Source organism: Pyricularia grisea (genome assembly GCF_004355905.1).
Source record: "Pyricularia grisea strain NI907 chromosome Unknown Pyricularia_grisea_NI907_Scaffold_2, whole genome shotgun sequence".
Taxonomy (NCBI): Eukaryota; Fungi; Ascomycota; class Sordariomycetes; order Magnaporthales; family Pyriculariaceae; genus Pyricularia; species Pyricularia grisea.
In genome coordinates this window covers 5,088,183-5,107,218 of record NW_022156717.1, presented here as the reverse complement: position 1 = coordinate 5,107,218, position 19,036 = coordinate 5,088,183, and the positions used below count along the sequence as shown (strand labels likewise).

Below are 19,036 nucleotides of genomic sequence, written 5' to 3'. Positions count from 1 at the left end.
ACAATTTACTTTTGTTGATTCTCTGTCCAAGTTTTTCGACAGTGCCTTCCATGGAAACTGTACCTATTTTTTCCTCTTCTTGTCTCTTTCTTCGATCTATAAACTTTCCGCCGCTTCCGAAAAGTCTGGTACCTACCTTACCTACCTTACCTACCTAGGTACCGATGGGCTGTTGCTACACCCAAAAAGATTCCTTCTGTTTCACCCTATCCTCAATTCTGCCTGCTATGGAAAACGAAACCTTGTTCTCTCGACCCATCGAAAGTGAATAATGCGAGACAGGGGGAACTCCCTCAGAAGCTTACACGGTTGAATCCGGTGGCTAATTCTCCGGATTAGGGCAATCCCCTGCTATTTTCTTGCTTGTTCTTTTCTGCAAAGGGTGTTCGGTCGGGTTAATCATGCGGTTCAAAAACAGCAGCACTTTTCTTGGTTGGTAGGCGCATGACTGGTGTGACCAAAAAAAAAAAAGACAAAAAAAGACAAGAAAAAAAGAAAAAAAAAGATATTCCCGGGCACTGTCAACTTGTCAACAGCGTTACTGCTGATCTCTCCTCCACTACTTTATATTCTATGTATAGGAACCGATTTTAATTCTCTTCCACAAAAGGGACTCCAAATACTACACCAGAGGCAGTTGATCACCCGCTTTCATCTTCATCAAGTCCCGGAGACGGGGGAAATCGTCGTTACAGCAAGGGCAACCCTAGTAGGGAGAATCGATTTTAATACTGATCTCCTGTCAGGGTTGCTACGCGCTACCGCCTTTTGAGGCGAAGCATTTCGTTCTAGTATAAGCGACACACCAAGAGTGTATGGTTGTATGAATCGGTCGTCCCCACCGCTGAAGATCATGCAAGCGCTGCGCCAAGATGACATCCGCCACCCCACGCTTCCCAGAGGGTTGGGCTAACAGATTCCTATTTCGTATCGAGCTTACGATCGCATTGAATCGCACTTTGCAAGCTCTGTTGGGGGCAGGGCTCCATTTTGCTACAATACCTACCCAAGGTATTGTAACTAAGAATATCACGAGCTGTGGAGCCACGAGAGACCTTGTGCCACTTTTTGATGAACGGGAACAAACTCCTCGCATCCCATTTCTTTTCCCGCCTCCCCTCCTTTTACAATGCTTCATATCCACTCTCTCACATATTCACTGAAGCCGGTACGCCGCAACTTTGGGACGCTACAAAACCAATATCTACGAAGAAGAAAAAAAGCATGATGTGATGCGCCTCAGCCGGACTGTGCGATGACCGTCCAATGTCCTCCAGAGGCGCTCGGCGCCGCCGCCTTCATCCTCATATACACCCTCATCTGCCTCTGCTGTAGTATAGGGATGTTCTTGTTGATGTGGATCCAGCATGAGAGGATGAGCTGTAAGTTAGGAACCAGTTTCTAGAGGAAAGCCCCTCCTCTGCTTCATGAACGCGAGGAAGAGGACTGGTCACTGACCTTGTTATATCGCTTCAAAAGATATCATCATCATGTCCGTCACGACCGGGGTCTCCAGCATCGCCTCCATAATACAGCAGGTGCATACTATCATTAATTGGCGAGATATTAAAATCGCACAGTTTATCCGAGAGGAAAGAAAGGCCGGAAACCCAGAACTTTCTGTGTCGGGTTCTACGCAAGGCTTCGACCTAATTTTATTCTATATTCGTAAGCATCAAAGCAGCCGGCCTTGACATACCCTAAATCCCCAAGTTACTAACCATCAAACAAGAATTTTATTGTTATAATGCCGAAGCAATTTTGCTTCTTTGTTGGTAAGTCACTATCACGACAGTGTCAATAAAAGTATACCTTAGTGTAGCTAACAGATTTGAACAGGGCGGCAGAGTTGACGCGGTCCGTCTTCAAAGTCAGCTGGACCAGAATGCAGCCGAGAAAAGGCTCTTTGGTGGCTAAAGCCAATGCCTTGATACTTCCAGCGATCCAGATAGGCCTCCTCCGGACCCCTAGCATCCAGCACCAGAAGGTGGTATTTTACTTGATCTCCAGTATTATCAGTAAGTAATTGTGCCCTCCCGAACGCACATTTTCTCCAGCACTTTCAGCTGGCTTACACGCCTCTCGCAGTGGCGACAAGTCTCTCCCTCGGCGCGGTGTTACTGGCAATCATCCTTGTCAAATATATACACACCAGGGTCTTTTCCCAGGACTGGCGCGTCGGATATGCCGGCCTATCCAGCAACTCGACACAAGATGATCTCATCAAACTGGAGCAGATTGTGCAAAAGCAAAGCACATATGACCGCTGGCTCGTGGTCCGCTTCAGCATAGCATTCTTGGCTTCGGGGTAAGACTGCATTACAAACACACGAAAACTGTAAGCTATCGTTTTTGATGCACAAACTTTTTTTGCTGACTCCTGATCCATCATCGCGCAGCGCATTCGAGTTCCTTACCATCATGTTCCAAACCACCTGGGCAGCCCGCCTCGCCAAGACCCACAGAAAAATGGAAGCAGACCTGAGCAGCGACAATGCAAAGCTCGACTTTTACCTCTTCATCCCCGGAGCCACGGCCGGGCTCCTCCTGTTTGTGGTCTTTGGGACGACCAAGGTCTCGCGCGACTTCATGTGGGAGAAATTGGCGCCGCGTTGGCTCAAGAAGAAGATGAGAGAGCGCCCGCCGAGGCTGCCGTCGATGGTATCGCCGCCGGGCCCCATGCGACTGCTGAGCCGGAGGTCGACCCGGAGAGGAAGGTGGCAGAACGGGAGGGATTGGCACTACGCAAACATGCCCCGGCTGCCCCCGATCGCTGCTGGTTCTGACATAAGCTACTTGTCGACGGATCTGGATAGAATTTATTCCGAAGGAAGGGACGACAACGAGGCGGTACACTTTAGCAAAAACCGACGGAGCCTAAGTATCTAACATGTGTTTCCGCTTGGTCGGTGGAGGAGCTGGGCTTCTGGCCATGTATTCTTTTTGATATGGTTCAGCGTTTTAAGGTGTTGAGGGAATATAATACGGGATTTCTTTTTGGCAAGGAAAACGGGGGGTAAATGGCATTGTCTCGGGGATATCTATCGTCTTGGTAATTTATAGTACGAGAAAAATTTTGTATGGTATTTCATATGGTATAATGCCTTGCGGCGCTCTCTATGTATTCTTGTAGAATGATTTCATTATTCCCATCCTCTGAATCGACTCCGATGCCTTTACGGTAGTGCCTGATAATGACATCCGAAGACAGAGCCCTGGATGGAAGTCCATATTAGTGGGTTGATAGTTGATCTTGCGTCAGGCTGTGCTGCTTGAGCCTAAACTCATTTCGGAATATATCGTCGAGTATCGATGAACAACCTGCGATGCGGCAAGTGGATAGGTTTCGGCAAGGCATGGCAGCTTTGAAACCAAGCCATGGTGGATTTTCAAGCTGCGGTCATATTTTGAATCTTCCGCAATTGCAGTTGTGGTTAGGTAGGTTATGCTGGTCTCTCCAAGCGGCCGGTCCTAGTCGGTTTCACCGTCCGAAGTCCATTTTACGGTGACAAACATATTCCTTCCATAGACTATTGACTTTCTGCGAGGCACAAATGGTCTGTGAGAGTTCAGTTGCGGTTCAATGTTAGTAACTACGCTTTTTCTTTTCTGCTCACGGGTTGTATCAACGACAGTCAAGATTTCGTGCCATGTGAGAGTTGCCACTGCTCCATACTATCTGGTCACCAAGGCAGGCACCGGACACAAAGGCCCATCTTTGCGTGATGGGACTTGGGTAAGTAATGCATTCTTGGAGTAACACAGTCCAGGGGTCATTTTTGATGGGGTGTTGTCTTCAGTTGAACATGTGAAAAAGGTCGCCGTTTGGTCATCTTGGACTTACTCTTCCTCGGTCTTCCCAGGCCACTTGACATCCAGTGCACCATGGCGCAAGCCACTGCGAGTGGCGCGGGAGAGGGCCTCGACCTGCTGAGTATGCAGGCGGCCGATGAGACGCACCAGCGCGCGTGCTTCGTTGGAGGTTGGCTCAGCGAGGCGATACTGCTTGGTGAGCTCGTCGCGCTGGCGGTCATAGTGGGCATTGATGGTTTCTGTGCTGTGCCAGATGTGGCACCGTGAGCACGTGTCGTCCAGCGAGAGTTGAAGTTCCGAACCTGGAGGAGCCTCGAGGGGTTCCATACAGCTCTGCTCACATCGGCGCGAGAAGTGGACGAGCTTGTGGTCGCATCTTAGGGTGGTGATCGTACCCTCGCACATGGCTTTTTTTCGGTGGTAGCTTAGACCAAAGGGTTCATGTGTTGGACAACCTGATGATGGTGATAGCTGGGGTATCTGTGGGAAGGGAGATGTGATGCTCTTTTGAGGAAGGGACGCTGAACGAGTGAATGAATGACTTCCGTCTTTAGTCGTAAAGTGAACACCAAGTTACCGTAGCCAGGGTGACCTCGTTTATTCGTTACGTCGTATGTAGTTCAAGTTCTCAAGACACAATCAAGACAGTCTTTGAATTAGTAGTACTCTGGTATTTTGGGGGGGAAAAGAAACATAGGAGAAATTGTTAAGGAACCATGAATCAGATGACATTCATGGCAATGTATGTGTACCACGAAGGCTGAGACAAAGGTGAGGAAAGACGGTAAAGATTTTTCCTCTTTCTTTTTTTTTTTCTTCTTTCTCATTCCTCCTGCTTGCTGCCCTGGCTCCGCGCGATCCTTACCTTCAAACGTCATCCTTGACCCGGGCCTGGGGTCCAGAGTGGAGCTTGTGGCAGTTGCTGGCGGTCAAGCCCTGACCGTGATGGGGTGGCTGCCGGGGGTCATTGAATCGCAGTTTCCTATTTTTGAATCATTTTCCACTGGAGGAGGATGTGTCCATTAAATTGTGACATACCCACCAGGCTGGTGAGCCGCTTCTCCGCCCAGGGCCTTGTTTTGCTTTTTGTCAATAGAGAGCTTCGGTGAAACCGCCATTCCCGATAGTAATAGCAAGCCTACATATATGCTAAATAGAATTATCCGAATATGGCTTGAGTTGCATTGGAATTGGCACAACGGTTGCACGCTTGTGCTTATTAGTCCAACCCGCACTACTGTAGGCCTCAGCGTAAGCCTGCCCGAGCCGGCCTCGGCTGCGGCTACTACACGGACCCTGTTACAACCCCCGCACACCGGGACCAGGTTTTCTGGGGCCTACCTGTGGTCTATTCACAAATTAATTGCACCTCATTGAGACCATGCATAAACCATCAGCACCCTGGCACCTGCCGAGAGATCAGTTTGGGAGTACTGTGCCTCTTCTCTTTCACTGTTGAAGATGGAACATGCTTTGCATTTCTATTATGGTTTGACCAACATCAAAATCTTTGTAATAGTTGACATTGTCTTTGACTGTTTCTTTGGTATTCACATTCATCATTAAGCCTCAGCGCTTCCAGGTTAGCTGGATATCGTAGTCCCTTTGCGTTCGGTGTATACATTTATGAGGCCCTTTATATCCCATTTCATCGCCTAGACATTGACGACCAAGACTGGCAATATCAAAGGATCTACATATATAGCTCCCACATAATAGTAAACACTCTTCCGTGGTCGTCGGGTTGAGCGAATAAATTATGACGAATAGTTCCAGATTTATCAACTCCGGATGAGTGGACTTTCGATGGGCTGAACTTATTAGGCCAACTCAAGACTCGGAAACAAGGCTATATGATGGGACTTTCCCCCTACACCAATACCTTGGTCTCAAAAGTTAAAAAGGGGTACCTTGGCTCTTGACTGGTGAAGAAAAAGTCGAAATTGGTGCAATGAAAGCTATAGCCTTACATATTCCCTGGGAACTAGCCTTTGCAAAATCTCGTTGGTGTGACTGAGTGCTTGGACAGGCCGATCTGGCTATCTGGGACTAGACCAACGGTGTAATGAAAAGATTGAACCCCAACGTCTAAAATTTCACTCATTCTCGTGTTACGAATTTCTGCCCCGTAAAAAAAGTATGAGGCTTTTTACCTTGCTAAGTCTTTTTGCAAACTTTTCTACCCAGGTGTTGAACATGTAGGTATAAAGAAAGGTTTCTTTAACCATCTGGAATTGAGACCAGGGGAAAACGGCCAGGCAGGCAGCGACGTGGTAACGTTGGTCCACTGCCGCTTTCACACAGGGCCAGGCCCCGCTCTACGAGAGCTAGTCTCCACTTTGCCTCATCAAGAACGCGGGGCTGCGCGGAGCTCACCAAGCTGTTCATGACGATCAACCCCATCAATCAACTGGAAGCATCTGCTTGCAATTCCAACGTGTTTGCGCCCGCCACAGCTTCCAAAACACATACCACATTGAAATCCCACACTGCCGCGCTATAGCCTCCGTGTCCACCGAGTGCCTGCGAATATAAGTTAGAAGCTTGGCACAGAAATAAGAACGCATATCACAAACGGCAAGCTTTTCTTAATCAGCCTCTGCCCGGCGTAAGGGCGTGTTACATCTCACAACGAAGGGCACAATGGCCTCAGAAATGGAGACCAACCCTCTGATATCAACACAAAAGTCCGACTCGGAGCTCCATGTCGGCCTGCATCCTCTCGTGCTTCTCACCGTTTCCGACTACATAACAAGGCACACACTCCGAGGACAGACATGTCCCATAGTCGGAGCGATTCTAGGCCAGCAAAATGGAACCAAAATCACAATGGAACATGCTTTTGAGTGCTTGACGCAGTCTCTTCCCAACGGCGATCTCTCTCTAGACCAGGATTGGTTCACCAACAGGCTAGACCAAAGTAAGTGCCTGGCAATCCTGTTTTGTGAGGGTTTCTTGTTGCTGACTTGATACCCTTACTCTCCAGTGAAACTTGTCCATAAAGATCGGAACCTAGACCTCGTCGGCTGGTTCACCTTACTCCCCCGCGCCGGTCCCGACCAACGACTTCTACAGCTGCACAACCAAATCCTAGCTATTAATGAGTCTGCCGCCCTACTGGCTCTCCACCCTGAAGACATCGCTGCGGCTGCTGGCAGCAAATTACCCGTCACAATATACGAGACAGTCCTCGAATCCGATGATCAGAGGCAGAACCAGTCCATCGGTGGCGATGAGGAGATGAAGGACAGCGGAAACGAGTCTGCCGAGAACTCATTGAGGCCCAGGTTTCGCGAGCTTCCTTACTCTGTAGAGACGGCCGAGGATGAGATGATCAGCATGGCCTTCGTCGCCCGCGGCGGCGCAAATGCTGGAACAGCGACTGTGGTTGACGACCCCGCGAACCGAAAGAAGTCGTCAGTCTCATCAGTTCAGGTCGATACCAAAGGCAAGCGAAGGGCGGTTTCCAAAGAAGAGGAGGAGGAGGAACCAGGCGCCGCTGAGCCTGTCGTCTTATCTCGCGAAGACGAGGAGCTTGTTTCGACCCTCACGGCCAAGGCGAACGCTATCAGGATGCTTTCTGCGCGGATCCAACTCATCAAAAAGTATCTGGAGGGACTACCTCCATCGTATCTATCCAGGGACCAGAGTGGATCAGCTCCGGATGTCTCGGAACAAACCAGTGGCGCCACAGCCCCGTCTCCAGTGTTGCTCCGATCGATCCAGGCATTGGTCAACCGCATCCCTCTACTAATTCCTTCATCGACGGAAGCGTTCCGGCAAGACATGCTGAGCGAGGCAAACGACGTACAGATCGTCTCACTTCTCAACGACGTCTTGCAAAGTGTCAACGAGCTGAGGGACGTTGGAAAGAAGTTCCATGTGGTTGAGCTGGCCAAGCCACGCAAGGGTGACAACTCTTCATTACTTGGGATCCAGCAACAATTGTCTACCGCCGGCGATATCATGTCGTGAGCAGTACATCGAGGTGACACACTAGCAGCTATCTAACCTTCCGGCGTGGATGTGGTGAATGATGGTAATGGAGTTTGACGATATTTTCATTTTGGAGCGACACGTAATAGAATTTTTTTTTACTTACTTTGGCAATCAAGAATGCTGCAGAAGCAATGGGAACAGCATGAACTATCAATGAAGTTACGCAAGCGAGAGTCATGGAGCGTCAGCCTTACGGACATCATGAGTAAAATCTACCTAACCCCTAAAGGTTACTTGGCATTGACTGGCTGGGAGGAGAATTGTGCTACAGCAGCCGCTTCCTTGAGCTTCCCCTCGGGCTCACGATGGCGAAAATGGGACAAAATGAGGGCGGGGAATAGCCCGTAGTAGTGTTGAATAGTTCACAGAAGTAGGCAAAGATAAGGAGACAATTCTGATATGATACCTTTTCACAGGTCTCGCCTTCTATCCCTTATATGACATTGGGGTTATAGCCCAAGCTTGTAGAGTGACAGATCCGCTTTAGATTGATCACAGTAATAATACATATTTTGGTCTAGTCTTTGAACTATTGTACCCCCGATCTCCTTAACTCTCTCCCCTTTCATCCGATAGCCTTCTCACGAGGACCGACAACACGCTCAAAGGTGTCAAGCTCCATATCCAGAGAATGCCTACCGCCGGTCTTGCCCCGAAGCAGCTGGTCATAGTTGAGCATCTCGGCAAAGGGAATCCTGGCCTTGATCTCCAGCTGCCGCACCAGGCCCTTCTTTGGATCGCGCAGCGACTGGATGGTGTCGTAAGGGTCGCGGGGCACGTAGACGTCGTCGAGGTTGATCCTGTCGGCGGGGTCGACGCCGCCGCCTGCCTCGTCGTACCTCTCGTTGCGGTCGACGACGGCGTAGACGACGCCGCCGCGCGCGCCGCCAATGTCCTTCTGCACGGCCTCGGCGGCGCCCTCGGGGCAGATGATGGACACCTTCATGACGGGCTCGAGGATGCCGACCTGGGACCTGGACTGCGCGTCCTTGAGGCTGGTCTTGACGGCGCTGTAGGCCGCCTTGACGTTGTGCGACGGCGGCGTGTTGGGCCCAAAGTAGTCGGTCGACGGGTTGTAGTCGATGGTCACCAGCGTGCCGTGCACCGGCCGCCGCAGCCGCGGGCCCATGCGGAGCGCGGCGCTGGCGCCGTTGAGGAGCTCGTGCCGCGTGCGCTCGTAGTCGAAGCCTTCGGGGAAGGTGCCGTAGTCGTTCTTTTTGATCTTAATCTCGATCAGGTTGTTCTCGTCCGCCCGCACCGTGTCCTTGGACATGGCGCGTGCCGATTTCTTGTTCTCTTGGTCTGGGAGTGGCTGCAACGTGACGGTGCAAGCTGCCTTGCCGGCCTTGCCTCCGACCACTTGGTCGAACACGTAGCGGTTGGGTGCCAAGGGCTCCAGCAGGCATTCTTTGTATTCGACCTCGATGCCAAAGATTGTTGCTTCGACACGGTATACGTTCTTCAGGCGGTCGAGCAGAACTTCCAAGTGCAGCTTGCCCATACCTGAGAGGATGAACACTTCATCGCGTTCGTTGTAGCTATATCGCAAGCTTGGGTCCTCACGAGAGAGCCGCTCGAGTGCTGTCTCGAGGTCTTTGATGTTGCCACGGGCCGCCGGTGCCATGGTGATGAAGGCCACCGGGTTAGGGATCTCGGCTGGTCGGATCTGCACCCTAGCCATGGGGCCTTCTGAGGCACTGCGGAAACCCCCGTTGACAAGTATCAGCGTGTCACCCGTCTTAGCGTCCTTGAGACCCTTGAGTGCGCCGATCTGTCCTGTTGATAGATGGGGAATGAGCTGTGTCTTGTTGGCAGAGATCTGCAGCATGCTGAGTGCCCTCTCCCGCTTGTGACGGTTAGAGTTCCATACCTCGCCGTCTGCGGGAAGCGTGCCATGATAGACGCGCACGAAGGACAGCATGCCCCGCGACATGTCATTCCTGTTGAAATCGGCCGCCACCTTGAAGACGGACGCGACAGCTGTTACTGTGCCTTTTTTGTTGCCTAACTGCTTCTTCTTTCCGGCTGGCTGCGCCTTGGCGCTGGATTCGATGACATTCTCAAGGGTCGAGCGAACGCCGTCCAGCGAAACTTCTACCGGGGGTCGCTCGTTGGCGTTGGGTAGATAGTCTACGACGGCATCTAGCAGGGGGTCGATGCCGATGTTGCGCAGACTGGAACCTGCAAACACAGGCACCAGCTTGCCGCTGCCATCGCTGATGAGTTCACGTATGGTCCTCTTCATGACCTCAGGGGTGATGTTGTCCAGATCACCCTCTAGAAGCCGCTCGTCATGCTCACATAGGATATCCACCAGCGCGAGATGCGCCTCATCCAGCTGTGTCAAGAGATCCGGGTTCGTTTCGGCCAGCAACTTCTTCAAGTTTTCGGTGTTGTAGGAAGCCTTGGAACCGCCAGACTTCCACCTGATTCCCGTGCGGGTAATGACATCAACCACGCCGACAAAAACATCCTTCTCCCACCAGGGGATCTGGCAAACGAGGGGCCAGGAGTTCAGGCGAGAGGCTATTTCTGACACGGAGCGTTTGAAGGAGGCGCCGTCGCGGTCCAACTTGTTAACGTACATGATGCGTGGGATGCGGAACTGATGCGCTGACTGCCACACACGCTCCGTGTGGGCCTCGACGCCCTTGACTCCGTCCATGATGCACACGGCGCCGTCGATGACGGGCATGCATCGGTCCACCTCGAAGCGGAAGTCCTGATGGCCGGGGGTGTCAATGAGATTGATGGTCTTCGGGGGGTTTCCAGGACCGCAGTCCGATGGTAACGGCCATTGAAATGTAATGGCTGCGGACTGAATGGTGATTCCGCGGTCACGTTCCATTGGAAGGAAGTCGGTGACTGTGTCTCCGCTGTCGACATCTAAAAGGACTGTTAAACCAATCCAATGATACGTCCAAAAATGGCAGCTTGTGTAATCCTACTTACTGCCGAGGTGTTTTGTGACACCGCTGTGGAAGAGCATTCGCTCTGTAGTGGTGGTTTTGCCCTTTCACCATGTTAGCTCCAGTACTTTCAAGTTGAGTGAGGTCAAACAGTTTTGTAAACACAGGATTAACTCCTGGTGTTCACTTTTGTTAAAGGATCAGGGGCGCATTAATACCAGTTAACACATACCGCGTCAACATGTGCAATGATGCCAATATTTCGAATATCTTCTACTTTGGCATCGTAATATGACGAGGCAGGACTACTGTAGAATCTGCTGCCGAAATCAGTCCGCGACAGGATAGCAGCCGCTTGAGGTAAACATGACGACTCAGCGGGTCGGTTGGATTGGAGCCATCGCCATGATGATAAAGGCAATTGGCAACGACCAGGTCTGAGGCGACAAGCCGGGAGAGTCCGCAGCCACATTATGGGTAGTATGAAAGAAAATCGGAAATAAATAAACAGATATGAATACAAATCAGAGCAGTTTATGTCCCATCGAGTCTCAAAGTTGACATTGCTGTTACCACAACTTCAAGGCGTCGCACATCTTGGGTCCGAACCTCTGTATATGTTTACAGAATAGTGACAACCGACAAGTTGAGGCGGGAAGCCAATGTACGTAGCGATATAGAGGTATGGGACTGGGTAGGAAGGTGTGTTTTTATTCAAATAAGAACTGAGCAAATGCTTCTTTTGGGAGATTTTGATCGCAAGGACCCTGGTCCAAGTTCGGAACATGTGGGTCGAGATTCATTATGTGGCTGGCATTGTGAGCTGTGATCTTGCGCGACTGATTTTCCCGGCTTTACTTGATATAAGGAATAGGGTAATAATTGCGAGAAACTCAAGAATGAGATAATATAGGAGTATCTTTCATTGAAAGGGATATTATAATACACCAGCGCCTCTTTCTGGGTAATCCAGGATGCAAGTGGTCAACAAGAATTGCCTGCAATTTAATGGCCGCATCAAGAGCTTGCTGTAGTTGAAGAGTGGGGATGAACTGACGTCTATGGTCTGTGCGCAGTTCCCCATGTCAGGAGCTGGAGACAGGAGAGCGAAAGAGCTTGGTTCCGTTCCAATGGTGGGGAGGAGCTCTGCCCCAGCTGACAGATTGACTGACAAGTGCAGGCAGACAACTGGACGGACGTCTCTTGCTTGCTCACAGCTCGGTCTGGCTTTCTTGTAGGCGTCATTCTTCCAGTTCGAATACTTAAATGCGCATTCAACAGCAGGTCTATTATCTCCTGACCTTGTCGCATTGGCCTTCGACTTGTGTGTCATTGCGGTTGCTTGTTAGCACTTGACTTGACCCGGACGAAACAAAAGTTGCGACGGCTAAGTGATTGGCTGCAAATCCCGACCTGACCAACACGCTGGAGCGTCGACAACCGGATCAGGTTTCGGCTCGCAAGCCAGGCAACGCAACGTAAATTTGCACACAACTTTGAACTCCTCCACCAACCACACTTCTTCGTCACAACCACTAGCAATAGCCCGAACCTTCACCATGGACTATAGCTCATCCATTAACGAGGCCGACAACCCACACGGCGCATCGCCATGGGGTTCCCCGGGAACTTCGCCGCAACACAACCGCACTACCTTTAACGCCGCCGCCACCGCCGCCCCACCCCCGACATACCAGTCTTTTGAAGCCGCGAGCAATGGCCTGGGCGTCCCAGAGGACGAAGGTGGCTTTGGGGATACTGACACTGGGTTTGCAAGGCCAAGCACGGCGAGCACAGCTGCCGCCTCGGATGCCTTGACTGATGAATCGAGGACCGAGGCTGGAGAATCTCAACAAGAGCACGACGAAGATAATCAAGCTGCTGCTCCGACTGAGGGTGCCGCTCATGGAGATGCTGTTGCCCAGCAAGAGCAACATCAACAGCAGGGAAGAGCTGAGGAACAGCAGGCACCCCAGGCCCAACGGCCAGCACAACCTCTATACAAGCTGCAAGCCAAGATAACGGGATTAGAGCGAACCGGCCGCAAGGACCCTATCTTGAGGTTTGATGTACATGTACGTAAAATCCCAGCCATTTATGACTATACCACATCACTAACACTGAGATCTTCCAGACCAACTTGCCCAATTTCCGGACGACACAATACCGCGACATCCGCCGCCTCCACTCGGAGTTTGTCAAGTTCGGGGAACACCTGATATCAGCCAATCCCGACGCTTTAGTGCCTGCTGTTCCACCGCCGATCACCTCTGCTGGTGCTGGGACGGATGAAGACGAGGCCCGGGTCAAGGCTTTGATGCAGCGATGGCTTAACTACGTTTGTAGCAACGAAGTTCTACTGAGGGATGACGAAATGATCCTCTTTGTCGAGAGTGATTTTGGCTATAGCCCAATGGTAAAGAAGAAGCAACCGGCAACAGGTGTGCGCCGCAAGATCTTGAAGCAGTTCGCCCCGCCGCCTGACGACACGCCCGAGCTTCAGGAGGCCAGGCCTATCGTGAAGTTATTTTACCTAGGTTCCATGGACGCTGGGCACAAGGTTGATAAGCTTGTGAAAGCCAGGAGAGGTGAGTGGCTTTTTCTGAGCTTTGGTCAGGGTAAAGAGACGCGAGACCATCAACTGACATAGCATGCAGGATTGGGCCTCGCCGAATCCGACTTCGGTGTCAAGCTTGGCGGCATGCACGTGCAGGAACTCCACCAAGGCCTGGGCAACGCTTATCGCAAGCTAGGGAAGGTCATTCAAACTGTTGGTGATTGTCATGCTGCCCAGGCAACAGCAGAGGCGACGACGATGGGAGACCCGCTGCAGTACCACTCATCTGATGCCTTTATTGTGAAAGAAACTCTCACAAACCGTCAGATCCTTATTCGGGAATTTTTGCAGGCGCAAGAGACGACAAGGAGCAAATTGAACGCAACCGATAGGTTACGGGCAAGCTCCAACGTGCGGCGGGAGAAGGTCGACGAAGCCATCGCGGCACTCGATGAGGCACGGCACAACGAGGTCCAGCTGTACCACAAGACCTCAAGGGTAACGCAAAACCTCGTCCAGGAACGTCGCAAGTGGTTCGCGCGCACGTCTGCCGACCTGCGCCTCAGCATCAGGGAATATGTATTGCGGGAGATAGAGGCCGAGAGGCGAACGCTAGCCCTGCTCGAGACGGTCAGGCCGGATATTCGCAGCATTGACTCTTCAGGAGGTCTGAGCAGACTCGGACGTGAGGCACACCCGACACCTCCCAGGCGTGTCAGCATGGCCGCCAGCCAAGGGCCCAAGGGTGACGCCTGGAGCGGCGTGCCTCGGCGTTCAGACGCCGCCGTCAACCGTAGCCTTTCTGCCTCCACGGGCAGTATAATTGCGGCTGGGCTGAGTGAAGAGGGCCATGTTGATGGAGATATGGCACCGGCCAGGACGCGGACGCAGGCTGAAGAGGACGATGATGATAGGTTGGACGCGAGGAATGCAGCAAGCAGGTTGGCAACTAGCACGTTCTGAACCATGACTTGATTATTTTTCCTTTCTTTATTTCAAAAAAATACATTAAGCTCGTATAACCAGTTCTTGGTTGTTGTGGCTCTGCCGGGAAGATTGTGTTCTTTTTTGGTAATAGCAAGGGCAGAGCCGGGTTTCCCTCACTCAACGGAAGGGAATCAAAGTTATATTCTTTGCCGACCAAGCTTGATGTACGTAACTCACAAAGATACCGATCTCCTCACTTTCATCTTTTCAGTCCTTTCGCTCATGGTACTATGACCTTGGAAGACACAACATCAAGCTAAACCGTGACTTTGCCTAAGTCGGTTGTATCTGCTCCTTCTCGATTGGGAGTACTCTTGGGAACGGAAATACAAAATCATCATCTAGAGGCGAAATCAGTTGTCGGCATGAGGCCAAAGCCATTTGGTACAAAACGGCAGTCGGTACTCAGTGATAGGAATCTCATGACCAACTGAACAGCACGTCTGTTAACTCTAGGCTGCTGTACTATTGTTTACACAATGCCAAAATTTATTTCTTTCAAGGAATAACCTCTTACAACCGGGCACTCTCCTGGTTTCAATAAATTCGCACCACTCCACAGCAGACACAAGTTGGCCCTGAAATCCAAGCCAGGACAGGCAGCCGCGCTTGGTCCTTAACCTACTCCCGCCCACATTAAATCCAAGTAACCTTCCTACAAAACTCTTTTCTCTTCTTTTATCCTCATTTCTATCACACAGTTGAAGGACGAATTTTGGTTTACGTATGCTGGCAATTTCTCTTGGTCATCAACTTACCTTCACCTTCAATACATCCAACTTAGGTGCAACAAAATCCATCTCTCCTCCTTCACATTATTTCTATCAAATTCACAACGGAAGATTTCGCATTGCAGTAAATATACCAGCAACGCACGAACGCTGCTTTCCTTTGATCTGGTTGAGCCATTCTTTCAACCTGGGCTTGCGACACGCAGCTTTGGCACACCCGAACAGGAGTCACCATGACTTCACCCATCAAGCTGGAGCCTGATAATGGCTATCATTCGCAGAACATAACCGCTACCGCCCAGCCTGTTGATTCTTCTACCACTCAACTTCCTGGTCAAGAAGCCTATCCGACGGAGCGCCTGTGGGAGCTTTGTCAAGAGACTTCGGTCGACAAACTTGAGAATGGCGTCGAACTTGGCATCGAGTTTCTCCAGAAACTCAGGCCGGCTGTTCGTGACCTCAACTCTTCCACTGGAAATAGTTACCTTAAGACGATAGACGGTCTTTTAAAGGCCGACAAGCGCACTCGAACTGTCGTTGGTGTCGTGGGAAGCACTGGAGCTGGCAAGTCATCCATCTTGAATGCTGTTCTGAACGAGCCGCAGTTAGTATAACGCACATAACTATCCCTGTTGAACCGGAATGATCACCGCCTTACTTCATGAAGGCATGCTACTTTATCTCTGCAAGCTAACACTGTTTTTTTCTTTTTCTTTCTTTTACTTCTCCCAGGCTTCTCCCTACCAGCTGCATGCGAGCCTGCACGGCTGCAGTTACCGAGTTGAGCTTCAACCATTCAAATGACCCCGCAGAGAAATATCGCGCGGAAGTCGAGTTTTTATCCCCTCAGGATTGGGCCACTGAGCTTCAGCTTCTTTGGGATTATCTGATTGATTCTGGTGGCAAGATTCGCCCAGAAGCCAGGACCAAAGATGAGGACTCGAAAATTGCATTGGACAAGCTCAAAGCTGTTTACCCAACTTTTGGAGAATCTGCCTCATCAGTTTACAGTCGTAAAGAGCTGGCTGAACACCCGAGTGTGCTAGAAGTCCTCGGAACTACCAAAAAGTTTCAGGCAAAAAAGGCAGCAGGCCTTGTTACTCAGCTTCAACCTTATATCGACTCTAAAGAGCGCGGTGAACATGTCGATGTAATGGAAGTATGGCCGCTCGTCAAAGTAGTTCGGATATACACCAAAGCAGATGCCCTGGCGCACGGGGTCGTCCTCGTGGATCTACCAGGCGTCCATGATAGCAATGCAGCACGAGCGGCCGTCGCTGACAAGTATATTGAGGAGTGTAGCGGACAGTGGATTCTCGCGCCAATCTTGCGTGCAGTAGACGACAAGTCAGCCAAGACTCTACTGGGAAAGGCCTTTAAGCACCAACTCCAGTTCGACGGAATGTTTGGCAAAATAACATTCATCTGTTCCAAGACGGACAGTATCGTCGTCTCCGAGTCGGTCAAGAGCCTCAAATTGGAGAAACAGGCACAAGAGAAGTGGGATCGGATCAAGCAAATCAACGAGGAGCGCATTTGTGCCCAGAATGAGCAGGAACAACTCGACTCAAAAATGAAGTCTCTCGAATTGGACATAAATAAAATGAATCGGGAGCTTTGGACTTGGAGCCGGCTGTCTAAAGGCTTCAGTGCGGGTTTGAAAGTATACCCGCCGCCCCCAGAAGTGGTGTCCATGAAACGCAAACACCAGACTCGCCAGACACGCAATAGCAGGGATCTTTCATCATCCGAGGACAGCGAAGACACTCTCTTGAGTGAAAACGAGCTTACAGAGAATGACGTGACTGACAACAATCCATCCACAACATCACCCCTGACACGTATGGATATCGACAAAAAGATTGCTTCACTCATGGAGGCTTTGAAGCAGCTGGAGTCGCAGCACCTTGAGGCTCAGGATGAGGCCTACAAGTCCTTCAAAATATTGAAGCTGAAGTTGAAGGCTTTCGAAAAAGAGGTGGCTGAGCAGAGGAATGAACTTGCGATGATGTGTATCAAAGGACGAAACGATTACTCTCGCAAGGCAATACGGCAGGACTTCGCCATGGGAATCAGGGAACTTGACGAGGCGGCGCTTATTGACGAAGATGAGAGCTTGTTCAATCCTGATGTGGACTTTCGTGACTACGGAAGAGTCGCTGATTCTCTCCCCGTCTTCTGTGTTAGTAGTCACGCTTATCAGCACTTGTGTGGCCGCAACGAGCAAGACAATTTCAATGCTGAAGGCTTTCGCTGTGTGGAGGACACGGAGATTCCCCAACTTGCAAAACATGTCCAAGGGATGACCGAGACCTCCAGAGTCAGCCATTGCAGACGGTTCCTGAACGACCTGCTCCAGCTAGTTGAGTCGATGTCGATATGGACAAGGCCCCGTGAAGACCAGGCGCAAGCGAATGATGAAGAGCAAAATTCATTTCATGATAATTTGCGTCGAGAGCTTGAGGCTGTCAAGATAGTAAGTCGGATGTTGGAGTTGCGAACTCTGAGCTGTACAGCTAATCATGGGAACCCAAGGCTTTGGAAACTGCAACCGATGTCTGTGTGACAACAATTCAAGATCACTTCTCCAACTTGATCATCTCGACTCTTGATTCGAAGATTCCGGCAGCCAGATCCGCTGCCGTAGATGTTTGCCGAGGCTGGAGTGCACCTGAACGTGAGGGCGGTATGCACTGGATAAGTTACAGGGCTACGATCAGGCGTAATGGCTGTTACAATGGCGCTACTGGCTCAAAGGACTTCAATAGCGAACTCCTTGAGCCTATCATTGCGTCTCTTGCGTCGGCCTGGGAAGAAACGTTTTTGCGACGGATCCCCGTCGCAATCGACACTTTGACTACTTCTATCCAAACAGCTTTGCGCGTCTTATACACCCACTTTACCAATGCGAACACATTCCCGGGTTCCGCTCAAGATCTTGCCGCCCTCGGCCGGCAAACGGATAGATACTTGGCAACAGCAGCTGGGATTCTGAATGATGTACAGCAACATATCACCAACGCCCAGCGCCAGGCTAATCGTCAGCTCGAACCCATCATCGTTCTTAGCATGACACCTGGGTACCGCCAGGCTTTAGAAGAAAAAGGTATGAGCCTTTTGTGAAGTGTTTGTCTACTTCAAGCACTACTGCTCTACCGTCTTAACTTTGATACAGATCGTTTCCGTGAAATTTGTACGGCTGACTGAACTGTTATCTTCCAGGATCTGGCTCATACAAGCGTATGAAAGACATCATGGCTGCTCATGTCGAAGTAGTTCGGCATACCATGTTCGAGAAAGCCAAGCAAACTGTGCAAGATTGTCTGGCAGCCATGATTGACAAAGCCCAAGAGGTCCTAAAGCGTCTGGAATCAGAGATCAATGGTATTATACTGCAAGACTACACAAGGGTGTTACCGGGGAACAGTCCCGAGTACCAAAAGAACAAAGCCAATCAACTGGGCAAAATCGCAGAGATCCTCGCCACTGTGGACAAACAGTTCACACCTGCTTCTGAAGCTGCCCCAGCTACAGGAACGGCCAGAGAGGTGATCTCTTTACTTTGACAACCCATTGTTGAATATGTGATTCCTAAACCCACAGAAGTAAAGGCATCAACATGTCAGTGCTGCTCAAACAGAGGCTTATCTCCGAATCGGCAATGATTCGGGACTCTGCTTCTTTGCTCGCTCTGGATGGCAATCTTCCTCGGTGTTGTTTTTATTCTTCTTTTTCTTTCCTCCCTTTTGTCATATGAACTCTTCCGGGTGTATATCCCGGCCACAAGTAACTTATGGTTAGGTTACCACGTCTCGTGGACTGACGATGATGATGCGATGCCACTCAGCTCGATTTTCAACTATTGCTTGTGACCATGCACTTCTTTCTTTTCTACACCTATGCAAACTTTGCGATGAATTCCTTCAATTTGCCGATACAGCACCATATTTGGTCCTCTAATTTATCAAATCATCATTGACTTTCTTCGGGACACGTTAGAGGGGTCATATTGGAAATTCGTGCGACCCCTTGATAGGGTA

The 19,036-nt window shown here is 50.5% G+C and overlaps 6 protein-coding genes across 6 annotated transcripts; 4 read left to right on the top strand and 2 right to left on the bottom strand.

Moving 5' to 3' along the window:
* Positions 1–423: 423 nt before the first annotated feature.
* Positions 424–3,069, top strand: PgNI_04087 (uncharacterized protein). Its single transcript, XM_031124139.1, has 6 exons — positions 424–1,382; positions 1,480–1,668; positions 1,733–1,775; positions 1,830–1,990; positions 2,058–2,308; positions 2,400–3,069. The coding sequence occupies exons 3-6, from the start codon at positions 1,748–1,750 to the stop codon at positions 2,887–2,889; spliced, it is 930 nt and encodes a 309-aa protein (XP_030984899.1). The 5' UTR covers positions 424–1,382; positions 1,480–1,668; positions 1,733–1,747; the 3' UTR covers positions 2,890–3,069.
* Positions 3,070–3,079: 10 nt separating this feature from the next.
* PgNI_04086 (uncharacterized protein) lies at positions 3,080–4,944 on the bottom strand. Its single transcript, XM_031124138.1, has 2 exons — positions 3,845–4,944; positions 3,080–3,559 (listed from the first exon to the last, which is right to left on the bottom strand). The coding sequence occupies exons 1-2, from the start codon at positions 4,216–4,218 to the stop codon at positions 3,472–3,474; spliced, it is 462 nt and encodes a 153-aa protein (XP_030984900.1). The 5' UTR covers positions 4,219–4,944; the 3' UTR covers positions 3,080–3,471.
* A 1,294-nt stretch (positions 4,945–6,238) lies between these two features.
* On the top strand, positions 6,239–8,273 carry PgNI_04085 (uncharacterized protein). Its single transcript, XM_031124137.1, has 2 exons — positions 6,239–6,733; positions 6,800–8,273. Exons 1-2 carry the CDS (start codon positions 6,457–6,459, stop codon positions 7,786–7,788), a joined length of 1,266 nt encoding a protein of 421 aa, XP_030984901.1. The 5' UTR covers positions 6,239–6,456; the 3' UTR covers positions 7,789–8,273.
* A 104-nt stretch (positions 8,274–8,377) lies between these two features.
* PgNI_04084 (uncharacterized protein) lies at positions 8,378–11,394 on the bottom strand (the record flags this gene model as incomplete). The annotated part of the gene is made up of 3 exons (XM_031124136.1): positions 10,954–11,394; positions 10,765–10,825; positions 8,378–10,698 (listed from the first exon to the last, which is right to left on the bottom strand). Exons 1-3 carry the CDS (start codon positions 11,191–11,193, stop codon positions 8,378–8,380), a joined length of 2,622 nt encoding a protein of 873 aa, XP_030984902.1. The 5' UTR covers positions 11,194–11,394.
* Positions 11,395–11,964: 570 nt separating this feature from the next.
* On the top strand, positions 11,965–14,459 carry PgNI_04083 (uncharacterized protein). Its single transcript, XM_031124135.1, has 3 exons — positions 11,965–12,796; positions 12,856–13,309; positions 13,379–14,459. Exons 1-3 carry the CDS (start codon positions 12,281–12,283, stop codon positions 14,239–14,241), a joined length of 1,833 nt encoding a protein of 610 aa, XP_030984895.1. The 5' UTR covers positions 11,965–12,280; the 3' UTR covers positions 14,242–14,459.
* A 770-nt stretch (positions 14,460–15,229) lies between these two features.
* On the top strand, positions 15,230–18,562 carry PgNI_04082 (uncharacterized protein; the record flags this gene model as incomplete). The annotated part of the gene is made up of 4 exons (XM_031124134.1): positions 15,230–15,600; positions 15,729–17,472; positions 17,532–18,102; positions 18,219–18,562. 4 exons carry the CDS (start codon positions 15,230–15,232, stop codon positions 18,560–18,562), a joined length of 3,030 nt encoding a protein of 1,009 aa, XP_030984896.1.
* Between the last annotated feature and the right edge of the window lie 474 nt (positions 18,563–19,036).